Here is a 27,616-nt window from a genome sequence, read left to right on the forward strand (position 1 = left end):
TCAGGGTGATGTGATGTCTGATACATGTACAAGCTCAGGATGATGTGATGTCTGATACATGTACAAGCTCAGGGTGATGTGATGTCTGATAAATGTACAAGCTCAGGATGATGTGATGCCTGATAAATGTACAAGCTCAGGATGATGTGATGTCTGATACATGTACAAGCTCAGGATGATGTGATGTCTGATACATGTACAAGCTCAGGATAATGTGATACCTGATACTTGTACAAGCTCAGGATGATGTGATGTCTGATACATGTACAAGCTCAGGATGATGTGATGTCTGATACATGTACAAGCTCAGGATGATGTGATGTCTGATACATGTACAAGCTCAGGATGATGTGATATCTGATACATGTACAAGCTCAGGATGATGTGATGTCTGATACATGTACAAGCTCAAGATGATGTGATGTCTGATACATGTACAAGCTCAGGATGATGTGATGTCTGATACATGTACAAGCTCAGGATGATGTCATGTCTGATACATGTACAAGCTCAGGATGATGTGATGTCTGATACATGTACAAGCTCAGGATGATGTTATGTGTGATACATGTACAAACTCAGGATGATGTGATGTCTGATACATGTACAAGCTCAGGATGATGTGATGTCTGATACATGTACAAGCTCAGGATGATGTGATACCTGATACATGTACAAGCTCAGGATGATGTGATGTCTGATACATGTACAAGCTCAGGACGATGTGATGTCTGATACATGTACAATCTTAGGATGATGTGATACCTGATACATGTACAAGCTCAGGATGATGTTAAACATTCTGGATCAGCACATTAGGATCATAGGTTGAAGTTTGTGTCCTTACTGAACCTCAGCTATTCTGATTATGAGGGATCTAATTTAAAAACAGATCTTTGATCTAGACCTGTAACCTGGACCTGAGGGCTTCCTCTGTGTTCATCGTAGGCAGGATTCTTTATGGTAAGAGCAGTGACTTGTATCTTCTTCCATCTTCTGGATTAACGCTGGTGGATTATGGATTGGACTCCTTGGATTTATCTTCTCTGATACTGTGAAGTCTGGTATCTGGTATGAGATACAGAAGCAGCACATATGGTGTTGTTCTCTCCCCATAGAGGGTTAAGCCTTCTTTTCCTGTACTGAGGAAGTGTAAGTCCAAAGTCCTTGTGGTGGATATCTCCTGCACACGTCTGGTGCACAGACAGTTCACCAAGTCGCTAAAGGCCATGGACAGGACTCACAGCTGGCAGGACCTTGTACTTCCCTGCGAGGCTCCTGATGGAGTGAGATCTGGCACAGGGGCGCTCTACTACATCACACTGTCTAATCTTACCTCCCACATTAACAGATTCACGCTACAAGTTCCAGCCTTATTTTCTCCGTAGGGACATCCTAAATGTCCTGCTATGTCTATGATTGGCTGAAAGTTACAGACGCTCGGCCAGAACGGTTCTTTCCAAATCTCAGTCACGCTAACAAAAATCTTCTCCCTTTCCAGTATTCAGATTGGAAGATTGGAAGAAGCTGCTGTAAGTCCCCGTCTCTGTGTCAGCATGTAACCTAAGTGACTATAGATGACAATGCTGCTGTAAGTCCCTGTCTCCATGTCAGCCTGTAACCTAAGTGACTATAGATGACTATGCTGCTGTAAGTCCCTGTCTCCATATCAGCATGTAACCTAAGTGACTATAGATGACAATGCTGCTGTAAGTCCCTGTCTCCATGTCAGCATGTAACCTAAGTGACTATAGATGACTATGCTGCTGTAAGTCCCTGTCTCCATATCAGCATGTAACTTAAGTGACTATAGATGACTATGCTGCTGTAAGTCCCTGTCTCCATGTCATCCTGTAACCTAAGTGACTATAGATGACTATGCTGCTGTAAGTCCCTGTCTCCATGTCAGCATGTAACCTAAGTGACTATAGATGACTATGCTGCTGTAAGTCCCTGTCTCCATGTCAGCATGTAACCTAAGTGACTATAGATGACTATGCTGCTGTAAGTCCCTGTCTCCATGTCATCCTGTAACCTAAGTGACTATAGATGACTATGCTGCTGTAAGTCCCTGTCTCCATATCAGCATGTAACCTAAGTGACTATAGATGACTATGCTGCTGTAAGTCCCTGTCTCCATATCAGCATGTAACTTAAGTGACTATAGATGAATATGCTGCTGTAAGTCCCTGTCTCCATGTGATCCTGTAACCGAAGTGACTATAGATGACTATGCTGCTGTAAGTCCATGTCTCCATGTCAGCATGTAACCTAAGTGACTATAGATGACTATGCTGCTGTAAGTCCCTGTCTCCACGTCAGCATGTAACCTAAGTGACTATAGATGACTATGCTGCTGTAAGTCCCTGTCTCCACGTCAGCATGTAACCTAAGTGACTATAGATGACTATGCTGCTGTAAGTCCCTGTCTCCACGTCAGCATGTAACCTAAGTGACTATAGATGACTATGCTGCTGTAAGTCCCTGTCTCCACGTCAGCATGTAACCTAAGTGACTATAGATGACTATGCTGCTGTCAGTCCCTGTATCCACATGGTCCAATATAAAGGCAGGGGATCACAGCAACATAGGTGACTATAGATGACTATTCTGTCCCTGAATCCTCGTCAGATTACCGTTTCATAATGAAAAATGATGATTCCATTAATATATAGTAGTCCATACTGAAGGCGGAGAACCCCAGCAAACATGATTACAGTATTCTATAGTAGTCCCATATGGAGGCCGGGAATCATAGCAGCATAGGTGACGTTAGATGATCCCTGTATCCTCTTGGACATTCATCCTGTATGAAGGCAGTGGATTACAGCAGCATAGTTGACTGTAGATGACCCTGACCATGAGTTCCTGTCTCCATGTCAACTTACTTTCATATAATGAAAACTTAATTAAAGTATCATATAGAAGACCCAACAGGGGATCACAGCAGCATAGGTGACTATGGATGACTATGCTGCTGCAAGTCCCTGTATCTTCTTGAGATCACTGTCTCGTAAATTAAACATGATTACAGTATAGGACGTTATCCTGTATGGAGTCAGGGGATCCCAACAGCATAGGTGACTATAAATGACTATGCTGCTGTAATTCCCTGTCTCCATGTCAGGTTACTGTCCCATAATGAAAACGCTAATTACAGTATTATACTTAAGTCACATATGGAGTCAGGGGATCACAGCAGCATAGGTGACTGTAGGTAACAATAGATGACTATGCTGCTGTGATTCCCTGTCTCCATATCAGGTTACTGTCCCATAATGAAAACCCTGATTACAGTATGATATATAAGTCCCATATTGAGACAGGGGATTACAGCAGCATAGGTGACTATAGGTGATTGTATGTGACTATACTGCTATGATTCCCTGTCTCCATGTCAGGTTACTGTCCCATAATGAAAACCCTGATTACAGTATGATATATAAGTCCCATATAAAGGCAGGGGATTACAGCAGCATAGGTGACTATAGGTGATTGTAGGTGACTATGCTGCTGTGATCCCCTGTCTTCATGACAGGTTACTGTCCCATAATGAAAACCCTAATTACAATATGATATATAAGTCCCATATGGAGGCAGGGGATCACAGCAGCATAGGTGACTATAGATGTAAGAACCACCCATATGTGTATCTGTTATTTTAAACCAGGACTTCCTTAGCTGTGAGAACAACAGCAGTGAGATAAGAACATGGGATAAAAACCCTGCAGTGAATACATAACGTGCTCATAATCTTTATTGATGTGTACAGATGTATATATATATACAGTGAAAACAGGCATGAAAGGAAACTTATACCTAAAATCATAGCTGTTATTCTTTGCTACTTTGTCCATCAAAATCTATAGAGCAAGAGAGGGTGCACAGAACCTTATAGCCACGCCCACAGTGCACTGAAATGCTTATTTCCCTGCATCCAGGCCACTGAAGGACAAGCTCATGATGCAGGGCACTGCATCAAAACAGTCAGGCCATTGGTGTCAATGAGAGCAGACAAAGTCCATAAATCCTACTGCTTGTTTTCACCACCAGGGGGAGCTTTGGAGCTCACTGCAGTCACTGTATACGTAAAAAAATAAAATACAGCTCTCTTCTCCCCCAGCATGAATTTTCAGACTAAGTTGTCATGTACACATGAGTAATAACACTATATTTTGTCAATATATGACTTGTAGTCTGCAGTATTTAGCAGTTTTCCCCTTTGCAGGCTCTATCTAAATTTCCCAATTGTTTCAGAGCTGGTGGCTGGAGACTATTTGCTATGATGTCTCCCATACACTGAGCACAGAAAGTAGAGTTTGCTCCATTCTTCTCTCGCTCCATAGAAGCGGCAGCATGGAACAACATGTAACAGCTAGTATGGCTGAGAGAATATATACTTCTATCACGTTCAACTGGGATGAGGTGTAACAGAGTGCAAAGTCTTCCTCGGTATCTGTCCAGCAGTTCCTGACCTCCATCTCCATAGACTTCTATGGGAAGCATGTAACCTGATCCCTCAGACAGTTGATGGATTTTAAGTAGTGAATTAAAAAAGCAAAAGGGGTGGAGTGTCTCTTTGAAGAATAACGATGTATTAGACTTTTTCAACAAGTGTTCAGTGTACAGCTTGTATTTACAGAAGCAGAAGGGGGTTCTAACGACATCATCAGAATTGAGCCCCCTGTAGACCATGATGTACGCATTGGCTGGTCCAGCATGTGTAGCCACAGCGTTCACTTCTGAGGAGCCCAGTACAGTTCCATAGAGAATATAAGGACCAGATGACTGAGATTCTAAGGGCTGCAGGTTGTGGATACGATGATCATGTGGACACAAACCATGTGACCACCATACTAGAAGGTTCTACATTGTTGGCTATACTCTCCATACCATGAGGTCCTCAGCTTCAACAAGGGTTCCCACAAGATTTCATAGCGAAAATAACTAAAATAATAGCTATAGTGTTAATAGCTAAAATAGTTGAGATAATATACTGGGTGCATCTATGTCCGGTAAGGTGCAGCACTTGGTGGTGGCCCAGGATAAGCGAGCTAAGCAATACTACAACGTAATGAATGATCCTCCTTATTTACGATTCTAAAGACATTTTGCTCAAAGTCTTGAATACGTTTTGGTAGGCACTGCCTTCATTATCTTGTAATACTAGGTCAGGATCGGCGGGGTCTTCACAGTTGCTATCAGTAGTATCCAGTGATGACACGGTGGTGAAGCTTCGAGACTTGGTGGAGAGGCCGTTGGTCAACGAACTTGGATATGCAATGTTGAGTAAGTCATTGGACAAGGAGGCCGTAGACGAAGCACTGAGCATGTTATTCATTGAGCTGCTGGATTCAACAGTGGACAAGACATTGATTGTGGATCTTGGTGGTGGGACGTTGGATACACCATTGGCCATGGAGCTAGTGGAAGGACTTGCAGGCATGTTATTGATGTCCAGCTGCTTTGCACTGCAGAACGGAGCATAATATTCAGTCATTTCCTCAAATTGCTCACAGTCAACTTTGTAATATTTTTTCTTGGCCTCCAAGATATTGTTGAATCTGAAACCCCAAAGGATTTCATGGGGTAAGTAGGATGTTCGAGACTGATGAGATGTTCCCGTGGAATCCCCTGTGTATACAAAAGTAACCAAAATCTCAAATCTGTCTGCTGCCAACGCCTTCCGATCTAGAGTGTATAAAGGACTGTCCTGGTCAATGATATGGACAACCGTGACCGGAGTGACCAATATGATTTGGTCATTGACGAGTTTGAGGTCTTTGTAGTCCATTACGATCCCCTTCTCGTGATCCTCATTATAGCGGACTAGCTGGGCTCTTACAGTTCCCTCAACCACATGGTTTGGCCGGAAGTCACCAACACGCCACATGAGGCATAACTTTTCATCCCGCACTCCAACGAGAGCAAAGTAACTGAAACGCACAGTCTGGGCCCTTTTCCGTGCAGTCGCCATCTTGGCCATTGCCGCGCCGATTATGAAGGTGTCAATGATGCAGCTGAATACTGATTGAAGAGTGACCATTATAATCGCAAAAGAGCACTCCTCTGTGACGCAGCGGTTACCGTACCCAATGGTTGTTTGCGTTTCAAGAGAGAATAAAAACGCTCCCACAAACGTGCGGACGTTGTCGACGCAAGGACTCACATTCATGTCGTTGAGATCTCCATGCTGGAAAGCAATGATCCAAAAGATAAACCCAAACAAGAGCCACGTTAAGATATAGGACAACGTAAAGATGATCAGCATGTGACGCCACTTCATGTCCACCAGCGTGGTGAAGATGTCCACCACATAGCTCTCCCACTCGCCAAGGATGCTCTTGAAGTAGACATTGCAGCTGCCATCTTTTTGCATGAAGCGATGTTGGAAGGATTTCCTGTAGACGAGACTGTGCTGGTACCACGTGTGCTCTTTTATGTTGACCAGTTTCCAGGTATCTGTAGAACGACTCATATTGGGTTTTCCTAGTACTCCTTCAGGCGTCGTTATATTCTGCCTTCCCTGACCACCTGAAAAAGAAATTGTAAGAATTAATACACCACATCCAAAACTTTCCAAGTCAAGAGTAACACTTTCCGGAGGCTGATTTAAGACAATAGGGGCCTACAAATATTGATGTTCTCAACTATGACCACTACCAAGTTCTTATCTAAAATGGAGAGTCCGACAAACCTTGTGTCCTCTCATCTTCAAGAAAATCTCATGTAGTATGAGTTTTAAATAGTATTTAGTTGCCAAATAATACGGATCCAGGGGGCATGAGCTCTGGGCACCTCATTTATACTACCCCCAAATTTGGTCTACCAAATAATATTGCCCCCATCTTCTATCCACCCTTCATTGTAATCCCATTTTACAATGCCCCCATTGACTCCCACCTTTCTGTAACTCACAATACCCCCTATTTATAATGGCCTTTTTACCATTCCCCTCAACTGATGGTGCCCCCTTTTATGTCTCCCATCTTATAATACCTTATAATACCTTCTTTTTCGGTCAACCTTACCCAACTAGACTTTCTACTTTCTCAATTTTTTTTTGCTTAACCATTACAATAAACTCTCTGCCTCTGGAGGATACAGATAGATTGAGGACCCCGGACTTTGGGATTGAGCTGGAAATATGGGTTCTTATTACTATATCTTTGACAGTTGTGGGGAACGGTTGGGTTATAGGTTATAGGTTGGGATGAGCTGACCCAGTGTTGGACTGGCCCACCAGAGTAGCAGAGGATCCTCTTTAGGTTTGGGTTCACTGAGTTTCAAGTTGAAAGTTAATCTCCCCTTCCCCGTTCCACTAATTGATTGGAGGTGTTACCCTTTAAATGCTGTTCATTTTCCCTATGACCACCGTTCCTTATGACGTCCTTGGGTAATTGGTGGTGCACATTTGTAGGGTTAACCCCCACTATCAGTGCCAGCACCGAGAGCAGGTGTTAGCAGTGTGGGGTGGGGGGTTGAGCCAGAACGCTGAACTCGAACACAAAGGGGCAGATTTACTTACCCGGTCCATTCGCGATCCAGCGGCGCGTTCTGCGTGGAGGATTCGGGTCTTCTGGCGATTCACTAAGGTAGTTCCTCCGACGTACACCAGGTGTCGCTGCTGCGCTGAAATTCATGGGAATGCACTGAAGTACACCAAGCTATCGTGGGTGCAGGTAAGCGCGTGTCCAGCGACACTTTTTTTTTTTAAATGCGGCGGTTTTTCCGAATCCATCGGGTTTTCGTAGGCCACGCCCCTGATTTCCGTCGCGTGCATGCCGGCACCGATGCGACACAGTCCGATCTCGTGCACCAAAATCCCGGGGCACAAATCGGAAATTTTCGGATGACCCGTCGGAAAAATGCGATTCGGGCCCTTAGTAAATGACCCCCAAAGTCTTGGGACCTAAATCGTTAATATTTGTCAATTTTGACCTGAACATTGCGGTTTGTATCCGCTCATCCCTATTTATAGGCAATGCTCAGCATCAAACATTTGGACACCAGCTCCTCCAGAAGGACGAAAGCTGTCCCTCTAGTGCCACATAGGAGTCACCACCCTGTAAATCAATGTCCGACCCATAACTGAGCCTTGAAACATTCCCGGACCCTGATGGACACTTTGTAATCCGTAAAAACGGAATCCTATTTAAAAGAACAGTATTCTGCGCCAGAAGAGCGAACGTTCTCTCACGTTTGTTCTTCTTTTTTCAGCCGCATTAACGAAACCAGAAGTTTACAACCCACTAACATGTGGAAACGGAGAAAAACAGCGAAGGGATCTCAGATGGAAAACACGCTCATGGATTTAATTGTTTTCACGTTTCGCAGCTTCAAACAATAGTTATTTTAAAAAGAACCACAAACATCGGGGAATAAGTCGGCCTCAATCACAAGCTACTGGATGACTCTGTTCTAGATTAGCCGGAATATTTTTACATCTATTGTGTCGCTTTATAAAAAAAAAAAAACCGCTAGAACATCACTTTCCCGAAATATAGAAATATATTCTCCTATTAAGAAATGTTCCCTTTGGTTCTTCCATGATGAAGTTTTCATGTCTCAACAAAACAGCAGATGATACCGGGGGAACATTCTCCTAATTGTCACAATCGTACAAAAAGTGCAGCTGCACAGCACAGCCGGGGACAGCGCCAAATATAGCAGCAAATTATTCATCAGAACAGATAGCGATCATAACCCAAGAAGACAGAACCAGAGCTGCATTATTTATTTACTTTCACTTTATAACTTTAATTTTTGGGAAGAGCAGATGTTTTATCTGGATAGGTGGCCTCCCCTACAGCCCCACACACAAAGCTCAGCCCTGTGTCCTTAGAGGACACCTCCAGCCATAAATAAAACCGTAACTGTACACCAGAGAATACACGTACTAATAAATAGACATTTAGGAGACAAATACACTGTAAATTGTCAGAAGTAATACTGTCCCCCAAATACAAAACTATAACTACTATAATACTGCTCCCTATGTACAGGAATATAACTACTATAATACTGCCCCTATGTACAGGAATATAACTACTATAATACTGCCCCCTATGTACAGGAATATAACTACTATAATACTGCCCCTATGTACAGGAATATAACTACTATAATACTGCCCCCTATGTACAGGAATATAACTACTATAATACTGCCCCCTATGTACAGGAATATAACTACTATAATACTGCCCCCTATGTACAGGAATATAACTACTATAATACTGCCCCCTATGTACAGGAATATAACTACTATAATCCTGCCTCCTAGAGGTGAGGTTGTGTGTGGTGTGAGCTCTTGACCCTCCTCATGTCTGGAGCTAGCCCAGGGCGGGGCCACCCTGGGTGGGGAGATTCCCCAAGCAAGGCCCAGGCTTCCAGGCCTACACCGGGAGTGAACTCCCAAAAACTTTCTGTTAGGGATGCAAATCCCAAAGTCATGAAGAGTGAAGATTGTGGACGTGATGTCGCTGTATTGAAGGAAGAGAAAGATTTGAACATGAATACTGCAGTGAAAGCAGCAAGTGCCATGAGCAGCCAGCGTGGAGGAGCACAGGTGATGCAGCAGAGTGTGAGACAAGCAGCAGGTGCACAGCCCCCCACTCCTGCACCCAGACAGAGGAGAACGTCTCTGGAGAGACAAACCCTGCGAGAAAACCTGCAGCAGAGGGAGGTGGTGTCCAGCATGGCCGCTACAGGCCGCACCAGGTCAGCAGTAAAGCCGCAGAGTGTTACCATGAGCACTGCTAAGTGTGAACAGGCCCCTGCCAGGGCAAGCCACAAGCCTGGGAAGGAGACGGGTGCACCCAAACCATCTGGAGCTGCACCCCGACCATCACAGCAGGGGAAGCAGACCGCACGGGCACCGGAGCTGCAGTTGGCGGAGGAGATACCAACTCTGGTAAGGAGGATGTGGGAGCTGACTAACCACAAGAAAATGCTGCAGATGCAAATTGACTGTATGTATTCACTTAGAACTGCACACCTGGCCGAGTCTTACAGGAACCAGGAGCGCTTCTCGCAGCAGAGGCAGAGCTGTGACTCTGGGCCCTGGGCCCCTACAGCACAAGCTGGTTCCGTTCCCCCAGATGTCTCCCCGCGTGTTACACAGGTTCTCAGGCCTGCGAGCTTCTCGTTCCAGAAAGGACAGAGACAAGATCAGCCGCAGACCTCTGCAGCGGTCCCAGAGCAGGTGCATGGACCTGTAGTACCACAAGTCCCAGCAGTGTCTGTTAATGGAGAACTTGCATCTATGGGTCAGGGTGATGCGGTGACCCAGGAAAACTCTGTTGTGCTTGGGACTGGGGACACTGTTGCTATACCTGAGGGGTCGGGGGATGGAGGGGACCCTCAGTCTATCTGGCATAGCTCCCAACCGTCCCGATTTTGACGGGACTTTCCCGTTTTTCGTACCCCTGCCCCGCGTCACGGGCAGCTATGATATTGTCACGGATTTCCCCCCCAGGTCCCGCTGTGTCCCGGCGCTGTGTCTGCATAGTAAATACTTTGAAAGTCTGAACTCACAGTACAGAATGGCTTCTACAGACATCGGGAGGGAATCCTTTTCAGAGAAGTGTCGGGCTTAGCGCAGAGCAGGGACCACGTCATCAGCTTCAGATCTGTCCATATATGGTCGCTGCATCCCCTAGGGTTCCCCAGAGCAGACATCGGGCAGGGAATCCTTTTCAGAGAAGTGTCGGCTTAGTGGAGAGAGCAGGGACCACGTCATCAGCTCAGATCTCTATCTGTCCATATATGGTCTCCAGGTCTTCCCCAGACACAAGCTCTTTATATAATTAAATTAAATAAAGTTTTGCCCAGGCTGAGATTCGAACCTGGGACCCTCTGCACTGCAGACAGGAGCTTAACTAACTGAGCTATAAGCCCAGTGATACAGAGCTGGGGATTTCTGGTAAGTAAGACATGTTATCAGCCAGTGTTACACTGTGACACAGACTAATGCACTGATATATAGAGAGGGATCTTCTCAGAGATTATTATTGTAATTATTGAGACTATTATTATTATTATTATTATTATTATTATAAATTTTATTATTATGGAGATGATTATTAATAATGGTAAAAATAATAATAATCATCTCAATAATAATAATAATAATAATAATAGTCTCAATAATTACAATAATCTGAGAAGATCCCTCCCTATATACCAAGGCAGTTTATAGTTCTTAGTTACCAAAATTCTCCACTCTGTTAATCACTGAGGTTATAGCTCAGTGGGTTGAGGTGCTGTGTTATTATTGTACATGGACACTGCAGGTTCTGGGTTCAAATCCCAATGAGGATAATTTTTTTTTTTTTTTTAAATTATGATTTTTATTATTTTTAATATGTCTAAAATTTGGGGCGTGGCCAGGGAGTGATTGGGGGTGTGGCTTAGGGGGATCGCCGCGGCACGCTACGCGTGCCGCCATTTTGTCCCTCTTTCCTTTTCCCAAATGTTGGGAGGTATGTATCTGGGATGTGCAGCCTCCGGAGGAAAACATGGATGGGGGGCAGGGGGTTATACAAGATAATGTGTGTCACTTCCCCCCTTTAACATCAAGCCCCCTAGTAGAGTCAGGTCCCTCTAGATCAGACCCTCCCCCCAATTCCCGTAGTGAGCCCCGTCAGGAACCTCCTAAAAACGCCTGGAGCCGCGGCGCTCCCTCCTTCACCTCCGGCGCGCACTACTCCGGGCAGGCGTTTAAGAGGAGGAACGTGGTGCGCTTTAAGACCCGAGGCACCAAGGATGATCTACCAGATAGGAGGTTTGTGGTGCGGGATCTCCTGTGCCGCCAGATGGGGTTCACGCCTGATGATATCCTGGCGGTCATTAACCTGCCAGACAGACAGGGCTATGATGTCAGCTTTAAGCTCATGTCTAGTCTGGACAGGTTCTGGGATAAATTCCCCCGGCTTAGGGACACCGACGGCTGGAATAAGTTTATTTTTGTCCCCATATCCAGGCCAGATACTGTGGTAGTTAATATAATATTCTGGAACAAGTCAGTTCCTCCCCAGGACATTCTAGTGTGGCTCAGGCGCCATTGTGATCTGCTGTCTGACCTCACTAAGAATAGAGATAGTGACGGTATCTGGACTGGAGGGTGGAAGGTGCTGGTAAAACTGCGCCAATATAACAATATCACCCTACACCTCCCCAACTCCTACTATATAGGTAGAGAAAAGGGCGTCTGCTTCTATCCCGGACAACCACGAAAGTGCTTTAGGTGTGGTAAGATCGGTCACGTGGCCAAAATATGCACAGTGGCAAAATGCAACCTGTGTGGGGAGGTCGGCCATCTCAGTGCCACCTGTGAGACGGTCCGATGTAACCTCTGCGGAGAGATGGGCCACCCACACAAGGATTGCCCGGAGGCCTGGCACAACATCGCCAGGGACTTGTCAGATGATGAAATGGTGCAGGAGGCAGACGCCTTAGAGGAGGAGGCCTTGGTGTCGGGGCAAATTCTGACCAGGCGGGAGGTACAGCAGGGGTCAGGTGAGACAGTACCAGAACCCCAGCAGTCAGACAGCAATCAGGGGAATATGGAGATGGTCACTCGGGGCCAGCCTCAGGCAGCCACCTCTGTAACAACATCTGAATTTGAGGAGTCAAAGAAGAACAAGAGGAAAAAAAAAGATAAATCCTCTCGTAAACCTGAGGAAGATTGTAATTTAGGCCCAAAAACCAGGAGAAAAGCCAGTGGTGATGCCGGGGTCATGGTCCTATCTAACAGATATGATGCTCTGTCAGAGTCGGATGGGGATTATGAGAGAGAGTTACAGCGCATTCAAAATGAGTGTGAGGTGGACACAGGGGATCCTCCAACTAAAAAGAAGCCCCCTCCTGTAGAGGCTGCTGAGGAGTCAGACATGGAGACTGGTGGTGTACAGGGGGAGGATGACTCTGACTCATGATGATGGGGGTCGCTGCTTTGCTTATTTTGGTTATAATGGCTGGGTTCTCTCTAAAAGTTGCTTCTAGCAACGTCAACAGCATTAAAGTAAGAAGGACCAGACACGCTGTATATGACCACCTGAGATATCTGGACGCTGATGTCATCTTCCTGCAGGAGACCCGTCTGACCACCTTGGGGCATCTCCGTGAGGCTGAGCGTGAGTGGCGGTCTGGTCCTTCTTACTGGTCACTGGCTGTGGAGCCGTACGCCGGGGTCGCCATACTGTTTAACACCACAGACGTGACGGTGCACAGGCTGACGGAGGTCGCTATGGGGAGGTGCCTGGTGCTAGAAGTGACCATCCATGGTAGGCGGCTCCGGCTGATTAATATCTATGGCCCACAGACAGTGACAGAGAGAATTCAGCTGTTCAATGAGGTGAAGCAGCATTTATTTACCTCTATCCCTGTAGTAATGGCGGGCGACTTTAATGTTGTCATGACTTCAGGTGACCGGTCCTCGGGCAGAGCAGTGCTTAGAGACTCCAGGGTCCTACAGAGCATAATATCACAGGCCCATCTACGTGATGTATTTACCTTGGACGGGAGGAAGCCTCGGTACACCTATACGTGTGCTGACAGGCACAGCAGGATCGATATGGCATTTGTGAGTCCCTCAGAGAATGTTAGTAGTATATGCGAGAAGGTTGTTCCATATTCTGACCATCTTGTCCTACTGTTTCACCTAGGAGCCACTAACCGCACGGATATTGGTCGGGGGTTATGGAGGCTCAATTCTAGCATCCTGGATGATATCTATGTCCAGAATTGTATCCACTCCCTTTTTCAGGACCAGCTCCAGAGAGTAGACTTCTATGACAACATATCTGACTGGTGGGAGAACGTCAAGGAGGAGATCAGGTCCCTCTTGAAGAGACTGTCAGTGAAGAAGGGTAAGAGTAAGTACAGCCAGTATCTCAAGCTGCGGAGAGAATTGGAGTCACTGTATTCGGCGGGCGGGGATTACAAACAAAATATTGACCGACTGAAATCTGAAATAAAGCAGTATCAGTACAGCCGCTACACGTCCCTGGTAATAGAAAGAGATTACGGAAAACTGGGCGTTCCTGATCCGTATGAAAATTGCCGGGAACGTGTGGCCAAGAAATTGATCACAGGTCTCACTGACTCCCAGGGAGTTTTGCAGGAATCTCGGGAGGGTATCCTGGGGGTGGTGAGATCCTACTATGCTGAATTATTTCAGAAGAAGGTTTTGGATAAAGAGAAAATGGCTCAATTCTTGGAGGCAACTCCAGGCCCTGACACTAAAGATTTGGACTTTTCTCCTTTGACAGCAGAAATAACAGAGGAGGAGGTTAAAGAGGCCATTGATAAGTTACATCTGAAGAAGGCACCAGGTCCTGATGGTATTACCGCAGAATTCTATAAGAAGTTTAGAGACCTCTTAGCCCCGATCCTTGTGGATGTGTTTACTACTTGTCTAGAAAATCACCTGATGCCTCCATCCATGAGAGTGTCCTCCCTTATTCTGCTGTCCAAAGGTAAGGAGCCTAGTGACATCAAGAACTGGAGGCCGATCGCCCTCTTGAATGTTGATAGGAAAATTCTGGCAAAAATTCTATTTTCTAGGTTAGTCTGTTTGTCTCCGGCACTGTTGGCAGGCTCTCAGTACGGCACAGTAAGAGGGCGGAACATCTCTGGAGCAGTCATCTCCATAAGGGAGATGTTTGAGAGATGTAAAGCTCTGAGGTGTGGGAGATATGTTGTAGGTCTGGACCAGGCTAAAGCTTTTGACAGGGTTGATCATGATTATCTATGGGCCACTTTGTCAAAGTACGGTATTCCGGGACAATTTATAGATTGGCTGAGAACTTTGTATAGAGAGGCGGAGAGCTTTCCTCTGATCAATGGTTGGCAGGGGGACACTTTCGGAGTAGAGGCAGGGGTGAGACAGGGCTGCCCCCTGAGTCCGCTGCTGTATGTGTTTGCCATAGACTTGTTTCTGAGATCACTGCAGCGGTGTGATTTTCAGGGGGTGCCGGTCCCCCATTGCTTGCCTTTGAAGGTAGTCGCCTACGCGGATGATGTGACTGTGATATCTGAGCCTCGTGAGGTGGAGATGTTATCTGCAGCCATCAGAAGTTACTCAGAGGCCTCCGGGTCTTTGGTCAACCTTGAGAAGAGTCAGGCTTTCTGGACATTGGATACTGCTCCTGGCTTTGATCTGCCACAGTTCGCAAAGGCCTCCACCCATATTAAGATCCTTGGGGTGAAATTTGGGAGGGAAGATAATGCCAAACTAAATTGGGAAGAGAAGTTGGAAACCGGAAATGCAAAGGTTCAGCGATGGAAGAACTGGAGTCTGACCTATAGAGAAAGGGTTACTCTGCTGAAGACTTACCTGGTCCCTGTCTTCCTCTACGTCTCTGTCGTCTTTCCTTTGCCAGAATCTTTCTCCGCTAGGCTCTTTAGCCTGTTCTTCCAGCTTTTATGGGGGAACAGGTTGAACCCAGTAAAAAGAGGGATCACCTACCTGCAGAGGAGAGAGGGGGGGCTGGATATGTTATATCCAAGGGTTTTCTTTGACTCCATGTTTCTAAAAGTAAATTTTGGTTGTCTGGACTCAAACAATGGTCTCCTGTGGGTAAGAAGTGTCAGGGACTGGATATTGCCTTTTGCAGAGTCTTGGGTGCGAGGCGGCAGTCTCAAGAGGGGCCGATGGACTCCTAGCTTCCTCCCCCAGTATCTGGAGTATGGTCTCAGGTGTTTGAAAAAGTGGAGAATAGATAAGACATATCTGGAGAGTAGGACCAGGAAGGAGCTGTACACTAATATCTGTAGGACCTTCTATACTGTTCGGCCAGCTCTGAGGGACTGCACAACGGCCACCCTGCAGGAGAGTCTGAGGTTCCTCAATAGTCCAAGGCTCCCTGCAAAGCTCTTTGATATCGCCTGGTTATCCTTGCATGGGAGGCTCTTTGTCAGGGGAAATTTAAAATTCTTGAGTCTCTCTGAGCGTTTGTGCCCCTTGGGATGTCAGCAGGAGGAGACCATGGAGCATTTTATCACTGAGTGCCCGGGAGGGAGGCAGATATGGCAGGAGGTGTCCCACAGACTCGGAATATCAAGACTGCAGTCTCTGACCTACCCAGAGATCATCTATGGGGTGACACCACAGGTAGCCGGCATCGACAGAGGGACCATGTACCTGATCATCAGTACAATAAAATACTATCACTGGCACACCAGGACCAGAGTGTCTGCACACAGCGAGTCCTTCCAGCCCATGACCGCTGTAACCCAAATACTCTCAGAGCTGAGGTGGATACGATCCATAGAGGTTAAAAAAAATGGTAATAATGTTAAGTTATGGAGGAACATATGTCTGGGTAACTGATCAAGTAATTATATTAATTTCCACATTTTTCTTTTTACCAGTGATGGACTTTTTGAGTTAAGATTATTATGAATTTATTATTTTTTGATCTGTAAGATATGTGTTAAATAATTGTCTGCTCATTCTGATGAGAATGTATTGTAATATTTTCTGTTTGTTTATACTAATAAAAATTGCCCCCTATGTACAAGAATATAACTACTATAATACTGCCTCCTATGTACAAGAATATAACTACTATAATACTGCCTCCTATGTACAAGAATATAACTACTATAATACTGCCCCCTATGTACAGGAATATAACTACTATAATACTGCCCCCTATGTACAGGAATATAACTACTATAATACTGCCCCCTATGTACAAGAATATAACTACTATAATACTGCCCCCTATGTACAAGAATATAACTACTATAATACTGCCCCCTATGTACAGGAATATAACTACTATAATACTGCCCCCTATGTACAGGAATATAACTACTATAATACTGCCCCTATGTACAAGAATATAACTGCTATAATACTGCCCCCATGTACAAGAATATAACTACTATAATACTGCCCCCTATGTACAAGAATATATCTACTATAATACTGCCCCCTATGTACAGAAATATAACTACTATAATACTGCCCCTATGTACAAGAATATAACTACTATAATACTGCCCCCTATGTACAGGAATATAACTACTATAATACTGCCCCTATGTACAGGAATATAACTACTATAACACTGTCCCCTATGTACAAGAATATAACTACTATAATACTGCCCCCTATGTACAAGAATATAACTACTATAATACTGCCCCCTATGTACAAGAATATAACTACTATAATACTGCCCCCTATGTACAAGAATATAACTACTATAATACTGCCCCCCATATACAAGAATATTACTACTATAATACTGCCCCCTATGTACAAGAATATAACTACTATAATACTGCCCCTATGTACAGGAATATAACTACTATAATACTGCCTCTATGTACAAGAATATAACTACTATAATACTGCCCCCTATCTACAAGAATATAACTACTATAATACTGCCCCCTATGTACAAGAATATAACTGCTATAATACTGCCCCTATGTACAAGAATATAACTGCTATAATACTGCCCCCTATGTACAAGAATATAACTACTATAATACTGCCCCCTATGTACAAGAATATAACTACTATAATACTGTCCCCTATGTACAGGAATATAACTACTATAATACTGCCCCCTATGTACAAGAATATAACTACTATAATACTGCCTCCTATGTACAAGAATATAACTACTATAATACTGCCCCCTATGTACAGGAATATAACTACTATAATACTGCCCCCTATGTACAAGAATATAACTACTATAATACTGCCCCCTATGTACCAGAATATAACTACTATAATACTGCCCCCTATGTACAGGAATATAACTACTATAATACTGCCCCCTATGTACAAGAATATAACTACTATAATACTGCCCCCTATGTACCAGAATATAACTACTATAATACTGCCCCCTATGTACAGGAATATAACTATTATAATACTGCCCCCTATGTACAGGAATATAACTACTATAATACTGCCCCCTATGTACAAGAATATAACTACTATAATACTGCCCCCTATGTACCGGAATATAACTACTATAATACTGCCCCCTATGTACAGGAATATAACTACTATAATACTGCCCACTATGTACAGGAATATAACTATTATAATACTGCCCCCTATGTACAGGAATATAACTACTATAATACTGCTCCCTATGTACAAGAATATAACTACTATAATACTGCCCCCTATGTACAGGAATATAACTACTATAATACTGCCCCCTATGTACCGGAATATAACTACTATAATACTGCCCCCTATGTACAAGAATATGACTACTATAATACTGCCCCCTATGTACAAGAATATGACTACTATAATACTGCCCCCTATGTACAAGAATATAACTACTATAATACTGCCCCCTATGTACAAGAATATAACTACTATAATACTGCCCCCTATGTACAAGAATATAACTACTATAATACTGCCCCCTATGTACAAGAATATAACTACTATAATACTGCCCACTATGTACAGGAATATAACTATTATAATACTGCCCCCTATGTACAGGAATATAACTACTATAATACTGCCCCCTATGTACAGGAATATAACTACTATAATACTGCCCCCTATGTACAGGAATATAACTACTATAATACTGTCCCCTATGTACCAGAATATAACTACTATAATACTGTCCCCTATGTACAAGAATATAAATACTATAATACCGCCCCCTATGTACAAGAATATAACTACTATAATACTGCCCACTATGTACAGGAATATAACTATTATAATACTGCCCCCTATGTACAAGAATATAACTACTATAATCCTGCCCCCTTGCTGTGAGGACGTGTATGAGCTGAGCTCCTGAGTCTCTGCATGTCTGGAGCTAGCCCAGGGCGGGGCCACCCTGGGTGGGGAGATTCCCCAGGCAAGGCCCAGGCTTCCAGGCCTACACCGGGAGTGAACTCCCAAAAACCTTCTAGGGATGCAAATCCCAAAGTAAGCAGTAAAGATTGTGGACAGATTGCAGACAATGCGGTTGTGGTGAGAAAGAATGAAAAAGTGGAAGTAACTGAAGCAGCAATGAAAGCGTCAAGTTCTATGAGCAGCCAGCGTGGAGGAGCACAGGTGATGCAGCAGAGTGAGAGACAAGCAGCAGGTGCACAGCCCCCCACTCCTGCACCCAGACAGAGGAGAACATCATTGGAAAGACAGACCCTGCGAGAGAACCTGCAGCAGAGGGATGTGGTGTCCAGCATGGCCTGCACAGGCCGCACCAGGTCAGCAGTAAAGCCACAGAGTGTTACCATGAGCACTGCTAAGTGTGAACAGGCCCCTGCAAGTGCAAGCCACAAGCCTGGGAAGGAGACGGGTGCACCCAAACCATCTGGAGCTGCACCCCGACCAGCACAGCAGGGGAAGGAGACCGCGCGGGCACCGGAGCTGCAATTGGCGGAGGAGATACCGACTCTGGTAAGGAGGATGGGGGAGCTGACTAATCACAAGAAAATGCTGCAAATGCAAATTGACTGTATGTATTCACTTAGAACTGCGCACCCTGAAAGCAGCATCCTGTATAACTCCAAGCTGCAGGGACTAGGCATAGAGCTGGCACAGGTGGTCAGGGATATGGACTGTGTCCTGGAGAGGATGGGACCCCTGGCCGAGTCATACAGGAACCAGGAGCGCTTCTCCCAGCAGAGGCAGAGCTGTGACTCTGGGCCCCGGGCCCCTACAGCACAAGCAGGACCTGTCCCCCCAGATGTACCCCAACGTGTGACACAGATTCTCAGGCCTGCGAGCTTCTCATTCCAGAAGGGACAGACACCAGATCAGCCGCAGAGCTCTGCAGCAGTCCCAGAGCAGGTGCATGGACCTGTAGTACCACAAGTCCCAGCAGTGTCTGTGCAGCAGCAAGATGGTGAACTTTTATCTATGGGTCAGGGTGATGCGGTGACCCAGGAGAACTCTAGCATGCTTGAGACTGGGGACACTGTAGGACATTCTGCTTTACCTGCGGGGTTGGGGGATGGAGGGGACCCTCAGTCTATCTGGGAGGTACAGCCACCGGAGGATAACATAGAGGTGGATGGGGGGCAGGGGGTGGCGCAGAATGATGCTTGTGACTTCCCCCCTTTAACATCGAGCCCCCTTGTAAAGTCAGGTCTCTCTAGATCAGACCCTCCCCCCGATACCCGTAGTGAGCCCCATCCGGAACCTCCTAAAAACGCCTGGAGCCGCGGCGCTCCCTCCTTCACCTCCGGCGCACACTACTCCGGGCAGGCGTTCAAAAGGAGGAATGTGGTGCGCTTTAAGAACAGAGGCGCAAAGGAAGATCTCCCAGACAGGAGGTTTGTGGTGCGGGATCTCCTTTGTCACCAGATGGGGTTCATGCCTGATGATATCCTGGCAGTCATCAACCTTCCAGACAGACAGGGCTACGATGTCAGCTTTAAGCTAATGTCAAGTCTGGACAGGTTCTGGGATAAACTCCCCCGGTTCAGGGACACTGATGGTTGGAGCAAGTTTGTGTTTGTCCCCATATCCAGGCCAGGTACTGTGGTGGTCAATATAATATTCTGGAACGAGTCGGTTCCTCCTCAGGACATTCTAGTGTGGCTCAGGCGCCATTGTGATCTGCTGTCTGACCTCACTAAGAACCGAGACGCCGACGGTATCTGGACTGGAGGGTGGAAGGTTCTGGTGAAGTTGAGGCAGTTTAACAACATTACCCTGCACCTCCCTAACTCCTTCTATATAGGCAGAGAAAAGGGCGTCTGCTTCTATCCCGGACAACCACGAAAGTGCTTCAGGTGTGGTACGATCGGTCACGTGGCCAAAGTATGCACAGTAGTAAAATGCAACTTGTGTGGGGAGGTCGGCCATCTCAGTGCCACCTGTGAAATGGTCAGATGCAACCTCTGCGGAGAGATTGGGCACCCGCACAAGGATTGCCCGGAGGCCTGGCATAACATCACCAGGGATTTTTCTGATGATGAAATGGTGCAGGAGGCAGATGCCTTAGAGGAGGAGGCCCTGGTGTCGGGGCAAATTCTGACCAGGCGGGAGGTACAGGGGTCAGGTGATGCAGAACCCCAGCAGTCAGTCAGCGCTCAGGGGAGTGTGGAGGTTGTAACCCACGACCAGCCTCAGGCAGCCACCTCTGTAACATCTACTGAATATGAGGAGGTGAAAAAGAATAAAAGGAAGAAAAAAGATAAATCCTCCCGTAAGCCTGAGGAGTACAGTGCGGAGCCTAAGACCAGGAGGAAGTCCAGCGGTGATGCCGGGGTCATGGTCCTCTCCAACAGGTTTGATGCTCTGTCAGAGTCTGATGGGGACTTTGAAAAAGAGCTAGAAAGAATTGATAATGAGTGTGAGGTGGACACAGGGGATCCTCCAACTAAGAAGAAGCCCCCTCCTGTAGAGACCGCTGAGGATTCAGACATGGAGACAGGTGGAAGACAGGGGGAGGATGACTCTGACACATGATGATGGGGGTCGCTGCTCTGCTCTTTATCATTGTGATGGCTGGATTCTCTCTAAAAGTTGCTTCCAGCAACGTCAACAGCATTAAAGTAAGAAGGACCAGACACGCAGTATATGACCACCTGAGATATCTGGACGCTGATGTCATCTTCCTGCAGGAGACCCGTCTGACCACCTTGGGGCATCTCCGTGAGGCTGAGCGTGAGTGGCGGTCTGGTCCTTCTTACTGGTCACTGGCTGTGGAGCCGTACGCCGGGGTCGCCATACTGTTTAACACCACAGACGTGACGGTGCACAGGCTGACGGAGGTCGCTATGGGGAGGTGCCTGGTGCTAGAGGTGACCATCCATGGTAGGCGGCTCCGGCTGATCAACATCTATGGCCCACAGACAGTGACAGAGAGAATCCAGCTGTTCAATGAGGTGAAGCAGCATTTATTTACCTCCATCCCTGTGATAATGGCGGGCGACTTTAATGTTGTCATGACTTCAGGTGACCGGTCCTCAGGCAGAGCAGTGGTCAGGGACTCCAGGGTCCTACAGAGCATCATATCACAGGCAAACCTACGTGATGTATTTACCTTGGACGGGAGGAAGCCTCGGTACACCTATACGTGTGCTGACAGGCACAGCAGGATCGATATGGCATTTGTGAGTCCCTCAGAGAATGTTAGTAGTATATGCGAGAAGGTTGTTCCATATTCTGACCATCTTATCTTATTGTTTCACCTAGGAGCCACTAACCGCTCGGACATTGGTCGGGGGTTATGGAGGCTCAATTCTAGCATCCTGGATGATGCCTATGTCCGGAATTGTATCCACTCCCTTTTTCAGGACCAGCTCCAGAGACAGGACTTTTATGACAACATATCTGACTGGTGGGAGAACGTCAAGGAGGAGATCAGGTCCCTCTTAAAGAGACTGTCAGTGAGAAAGGGTAAGAGTAAGTACAGCCAGTATCTCAAGCTGCGGAAAGAATTGGAGTCACTGTATTCGGCGGGAGGGGGGGACAAACAAAAGATTGACCGACTGAAGTCTGAGATAAAGCAGTATCAGTACAGCCGCTACACGTCCCTGGTTATCGAGCGGGACTACGGAAAACTGAGCGTGCCTGATCCATATGAAAATTGCCGGGAACGTGTGGCCAAGAAATCGATCACAGGTCTCACTGACTCCCAGGGAGTTTTGCAGGAATCTCGGGAGGGTATCCTGGGGGTGGTGAGATCCTACTATGCTGAGTTATTTCAGAAGAAGGTTTTGGATAAAGACAAAATGGCTCAATTCTTGGAGGCAACTCCAGGCCCTGACACTAAAGATTTGGACTTTTCTCCTTTGACAGCAGAAATAACAGAGGAGGAGGTTAAAGAGGCCATTGATAAGTTATATCTGAAGAAGGCACCAGGTCCTGATGGTATAACATGTGAATTCTATAAGAAGTTCAGAGACCTCTTAGCCCCGATCCTTGTGGATGTGTTTACCAATTGTCTAGAAAATCACCTGATGCCTCCATCCATGAGAGTGTCCTCCCTTATTCTGCTGTCCAAAGGTAAGGAGCCTAGTGACATCAAGAACTGGAGGCCGATCGCCCTCTTGAATGTCGACAGGAAGATTCTGGCAAAAATTCTATTCTGTAGATTAGTCTGTTTGTCCCCGGCACTGTTGGCAGGCTCTCAGTACGGCACAGTGAAAGGGCGGAACATCTCTGGAGCAGTCATCTCGATAAGGGAGATGTTTGAGAGATGTAAAGCTCTGAGGTGTGGGAGATATGTTGTAGGTCTGGACCAGGCTAAAGCCTTTGACAGGGTTGATCACGATTATCTATGGGCAACTTTGTCAAAGTACGGTATTCCGGGACAATTTATAGATTGGCTGAGAACTTTGTATAGAGAGGCGAAGAGCTTTCCTCTGATCAATGGTTGGCAGGGGGACACTTTTGAAGTAGAGGCAGGGGTACGACAGGGCTGCCCCCTGAGTCCACTGCTGTATGTGTTTGCCATAGACTTGTTTCTGAGATCACTGCAGCGGTGTGATTTTCGGGGGGTGCCGGTCCCCCATTGCTTGCCTTTGAAGGTAGTCGCCTACGCGGATGATGTGACTGTGGTGATATCTGAACCTCGTGAGGTGGAGATGTTATCTGCAGCCATCAGAAGTTACTCAGAGGCCTCCGGGTCTCTGGTCAACCTAGAGAAGAGTCAAGCTTTCTGGACATTGGATACTGCTCCTGGCTTTGATCTGCCACAATTCGCCAAGGCCTCCACCCATATTAAGATCCTTGGGGTTAAATTTGGGAGGGAAGATAATGCCAAACTAAATTGGGAAGAGAAGTTGGAAACCGGAAATGTAAAGGTTCAGCGATGGAAGAACTGGAGGCTGACCTATAGAGAAAGGGTTACTCTGCTGAAGACTTACCTGGTCCCTGTCTTCCTCTACGTCTCTGTCGTATTTCCTTTGCCAGAATCTTTCTCCGCTCGGCTCTTTAGCCTGTTCTTCCAGCTTTTATGGGGGAATAGGTTGAACCCAATAAAAAGAGGGATCACCTACCTGCAGAGGAGAGAGGGTGGGCTGGATATGTTAAATCCAAGGGTTTTCTTTGACTCCATGTTTCTGAAAGTAAATTTCGGTTGCCTGGACTCAAATAATGGTCTCCTGTGGGTAAGTAGTGTCAGGGACTGGATATTGCCTTTTGCAGAGTCTTGGGTGCGAGGCGGCAGTCTCAAGAGGGGCCGATGGACTCCTGGCTTCCTCCCCCAGTATCTGGAGTATGGGATACGGTGTTTGAAAAAGTGGAGAATAGATAAGACCTATCTGGAGAGTAGGACCAGGAAGGAGCTGTACACTAATATCTGTAGGACCTTCTATACTGTTCGGCCAGCTCTGAGGGACTGCACAACGGCCACCCTGCAGGAGAGTCTGAGGTTCCTCAATAGTCCTAGGCTCCCTGCAAAGCTCTTTGATATCGCCTGGTTGTCCTTACATGGGAGGCTCTTTGTCAGGGGCAATTTAAAATTCTTGAGTCTCTCTGAGCGTTTGTGCCCCTTGGGATGTCAGCAGGAGGAGACCATGGAGCATTTTACTACTGAGTGCCCGGGAGGGAGGCAGATATGGCAGGAGGTGTCCCGCAGACTCAAAATATCAAGACTGCAGTCTCTGACCTACCCAGAGATCATCTATGGGGTAACACCACAGGTAGCCGGCATAGACCAAGGGACCATGTACCTGATCATCACCACAATTAAATACTACCACTGGCACACCAGGACCAGAGTGTCTGCACACAGCGAGTCCTTCCAGCCCATGAACGCTGTAACCCAAATACTCTCAGAGCTGAGGTGGATACGATCCATAGAGGTTAGAAAAACTAGTAATAATGTTAAGTTATGGAGGAACATATGTCTGGGGTAACTGATCAAGTAATTATATTAATTTCCACATTTTTTTTTTTTTTTTTTTTTTTTCTTTTTACCAGTAATGGACTTTTTGAGTTAAGATTATTATGAATTTATTATTTTCTGATCAGTATGATATTTGTTAATTAACTGTTTGTTCATTCTGATGAGAATGTAGTGTAATATTTTCTGTTTGTTTATACTAATAAAAATTGCCCCCTATGTACAAGAATATAACTACTATAATACTGCCCCCTATGTACAGGAATATAACTACTATAATACTGCCCCTATGTACAAGAATATAACTACTATAATACTGTCCCCTATGTACAAGAATATAACTACTATAATACTGCCCCCTATGTACAAGAATATAACTACTATAATACTGCCCCCTATGTACAAGAATATAACTACTATAATACTGCCCCCTATATACAAGAATATAACTACTGTAATACTGTCCCCTATGTACCAGAATATAACTACTATAATACTGTCCCCTATGTACAAGAATATAAATACTATAATACCGCCCCCTATGTACAAGAATATAACTACTATAATACTGCCCACTATGTACAGGAATATAACTATTATAATACTGCCCCCTATGTACAGGAATATAACTACTATAATACTGTCCCTATGTACAAGAATATAACTACTATAATACTGCCCCTATGTACAGGAATATAACTACTATAATACTGCCCCCTATGTACAAGAATATAACTACTATAATACTGCCCCCTATGTACAAGAATATAACTACTATAATACTGCCCCTATGTACAGGAATATAACTACTATAATACTGCCCCCTATGTACAAGAATATAACTACTATAATACTGCCCCCTATGTACAAGAATATAACTACTATAATACTGCCCCCTATGTACAAGAATATAACTACTATAATACTGCCCCCTATGTACAGGAATATAACTACTATAATACTGCCCCCTATGTACAGGAATATAACTACTATAATACTGCCCCCTATGTACAAGACCATAACTACTATAATACTGCCCCCTATGTACAAGAATATAACTACTATAATACTGCCCCCTATGTACAAGAATAGAACTACTATAATACTGCCCCCTATGTACAAGAATAGAACTACTATAATACTGCCCCCTATGTACAAGAATATAACTACTATAAAGATAATAATGGGGGAACTTCTGCCTGTTACTCATTTCCCTTGGATTTTGTCTCGTGTAGTGGGAAGGTCCCAAATGTCATCGGATCAGAAATTCCGATCCTATATAATAGTCTTGGAGAATTTCTAGTTAAACATTAGGCTCTCAGACGTAAATAGCGCGGAGCGTCAGACACTTACACAAACCTTAAAGTCATGCAAGCGGGCGGCAATTTGCACTTGAAAATCTTAGAGAAACAAACACGATGACATATAATTCCTCTAAGTGAATCCAGACTCTATAAAAAAAAAAAAACGCCATGGACTCGGTGAAGGTTGACGCTATAATAAGCACCAGAAGTCTCGCACTCGCCCGATTATTTGTGTCGTGTATTTTCCTGTAGACATGCGCTGAGATTAACCCCTCCGCTACACATGAGGGCGGCATCGGAGAATCACCTGATCGCCCCCCCCCCCTCCCGACCGCTCCTCCACAGGGGGGGGGGGGGCAGCTCATTTATTCCACCATCTTTCCTTCAATCCCTTCTTCTGTGTTCACAGGATGAGCAGCTTTTCAAGACAACATTGCAGCAAGCAGCAAAGTGACATCCTGTCAATGTCTATTGGCGCCACCCAGTGGTTGAGTTGTGTGTTGCAGCCTGTCATAGTGATATTGTATTGAATTTCAGGAAGAAATCTAGAGCCAGATTGTAGCAAGTTGTCTATGGACAGATCATCCATAAGAATAAACTGGAAAACCCCTTTAACTAATTTGGTTGAGGTGTTTATGCTTAGTGTAATTGTTATCCTCTATTACATACAAAACGATAACCCAGACAAATAACTAAAAGGGATCCCATTTATGACTTTAACCAAACGTGTGCTCTCTAAGTTGATGTTGATTACCATATATGAATAGGATAGTCACCAATATGAGATCAATGAGGGCAGACACTACGGATATCTACTTATCTGCTGCTTCAGGAGTCCATGCAAAGAGCAGATCTGGGAGAACGTCTCCAATGACAGTGTATATACACTCACCGGCCACTTTATTAGGTCCACCTGTCCAACTGCTCGTTAACACTTAATTTCTAATCAGCCAATCACATGGCGGTAACTCAGTGCATTTAGGCATGTAGACATGGTCAAGACAATCTCCTGCAGTTCACACCGAGCATCAGTATGGGGAAGAAAGGTGATTTGAGGCCTTTGAACGTGGCATGGTTGTTGGTGCCAGAAGGGCTGGTCTGAGTATTTCAGAAACTGCTGATCTACTGGGATTTTCACGCACAACCATCTCTAGGGTTTACAGAGAATGGTCCGAAAAAGAAAAAACAACCAGTGAGCGGCAGTTCTGTGGGCGGAAATGCCTTGTTGATGTCAGAGGTCAGAGGAGAATGGGCAGACTGGTTCGAGCTGATAGAAAGGCAACAGTGACTCAAATCGCCACCCGTTACACCCAAGGTAGGCAGAAGAGCAGCTCTGAACGCACAGTACGTCCAAATTTGAGGCAGATGGGCTACAGCAGCAGAAGACCACACCGGGTGCCACTCCTTTCAGCTAAGAACAGGAAACTGAAGCTACAATTTGCACAAGCTCATCGAAATTGGACAGTAGAAGATTGGAAAAACGTTGTCT

General features: G+C 45.5%; 1 protein-coding gene across 2 annotated transcripts in view; it reads right to left on the bottom strand.

The window, feature by feature from the left end:
• Window positions 1-3,757: 3,757 nt before the first annotated feature.
• The window catches only part of KCNJ16 (potassium inwardly rectifying channel subfamily J member 16), a 55,743-nt gene continuing 31,884 nt past the window's right edge, over window positions 3,758-27,616 (bottom strand). For both annotated transcript variants that reach the window (XM_072112566.1, XM_072112565.1), the window contains exon 2: window positions 3,758-6,534. In XM_072112566.1, the coding sequence (XP_071968667.1) occupies window positions 5,093-6,478 (1,386 nt within the window). In that variant the 5' untranslated portion in view covers window positions 6,479-6,534 and the 3' untranslated portion in view covers window positions 3,758-5,092. The remainder of the gene's footprint in view (window positions 6,535-27,616) is intronic.

This window comes from Engystomops pustulosus, chromosome 6 (assembly GCF_040894005.1).
Source record: "Engystomops pustulosus chromosome 6, aEngPut4.maternal, whole genome shotgun sequence".
Taxonomy (NCBI): Eukaryota; Metazoa; Chordata; class Amphibia; order Anura; family Leptodactylidae; genus Engystomops; species Engystomops pustulosus.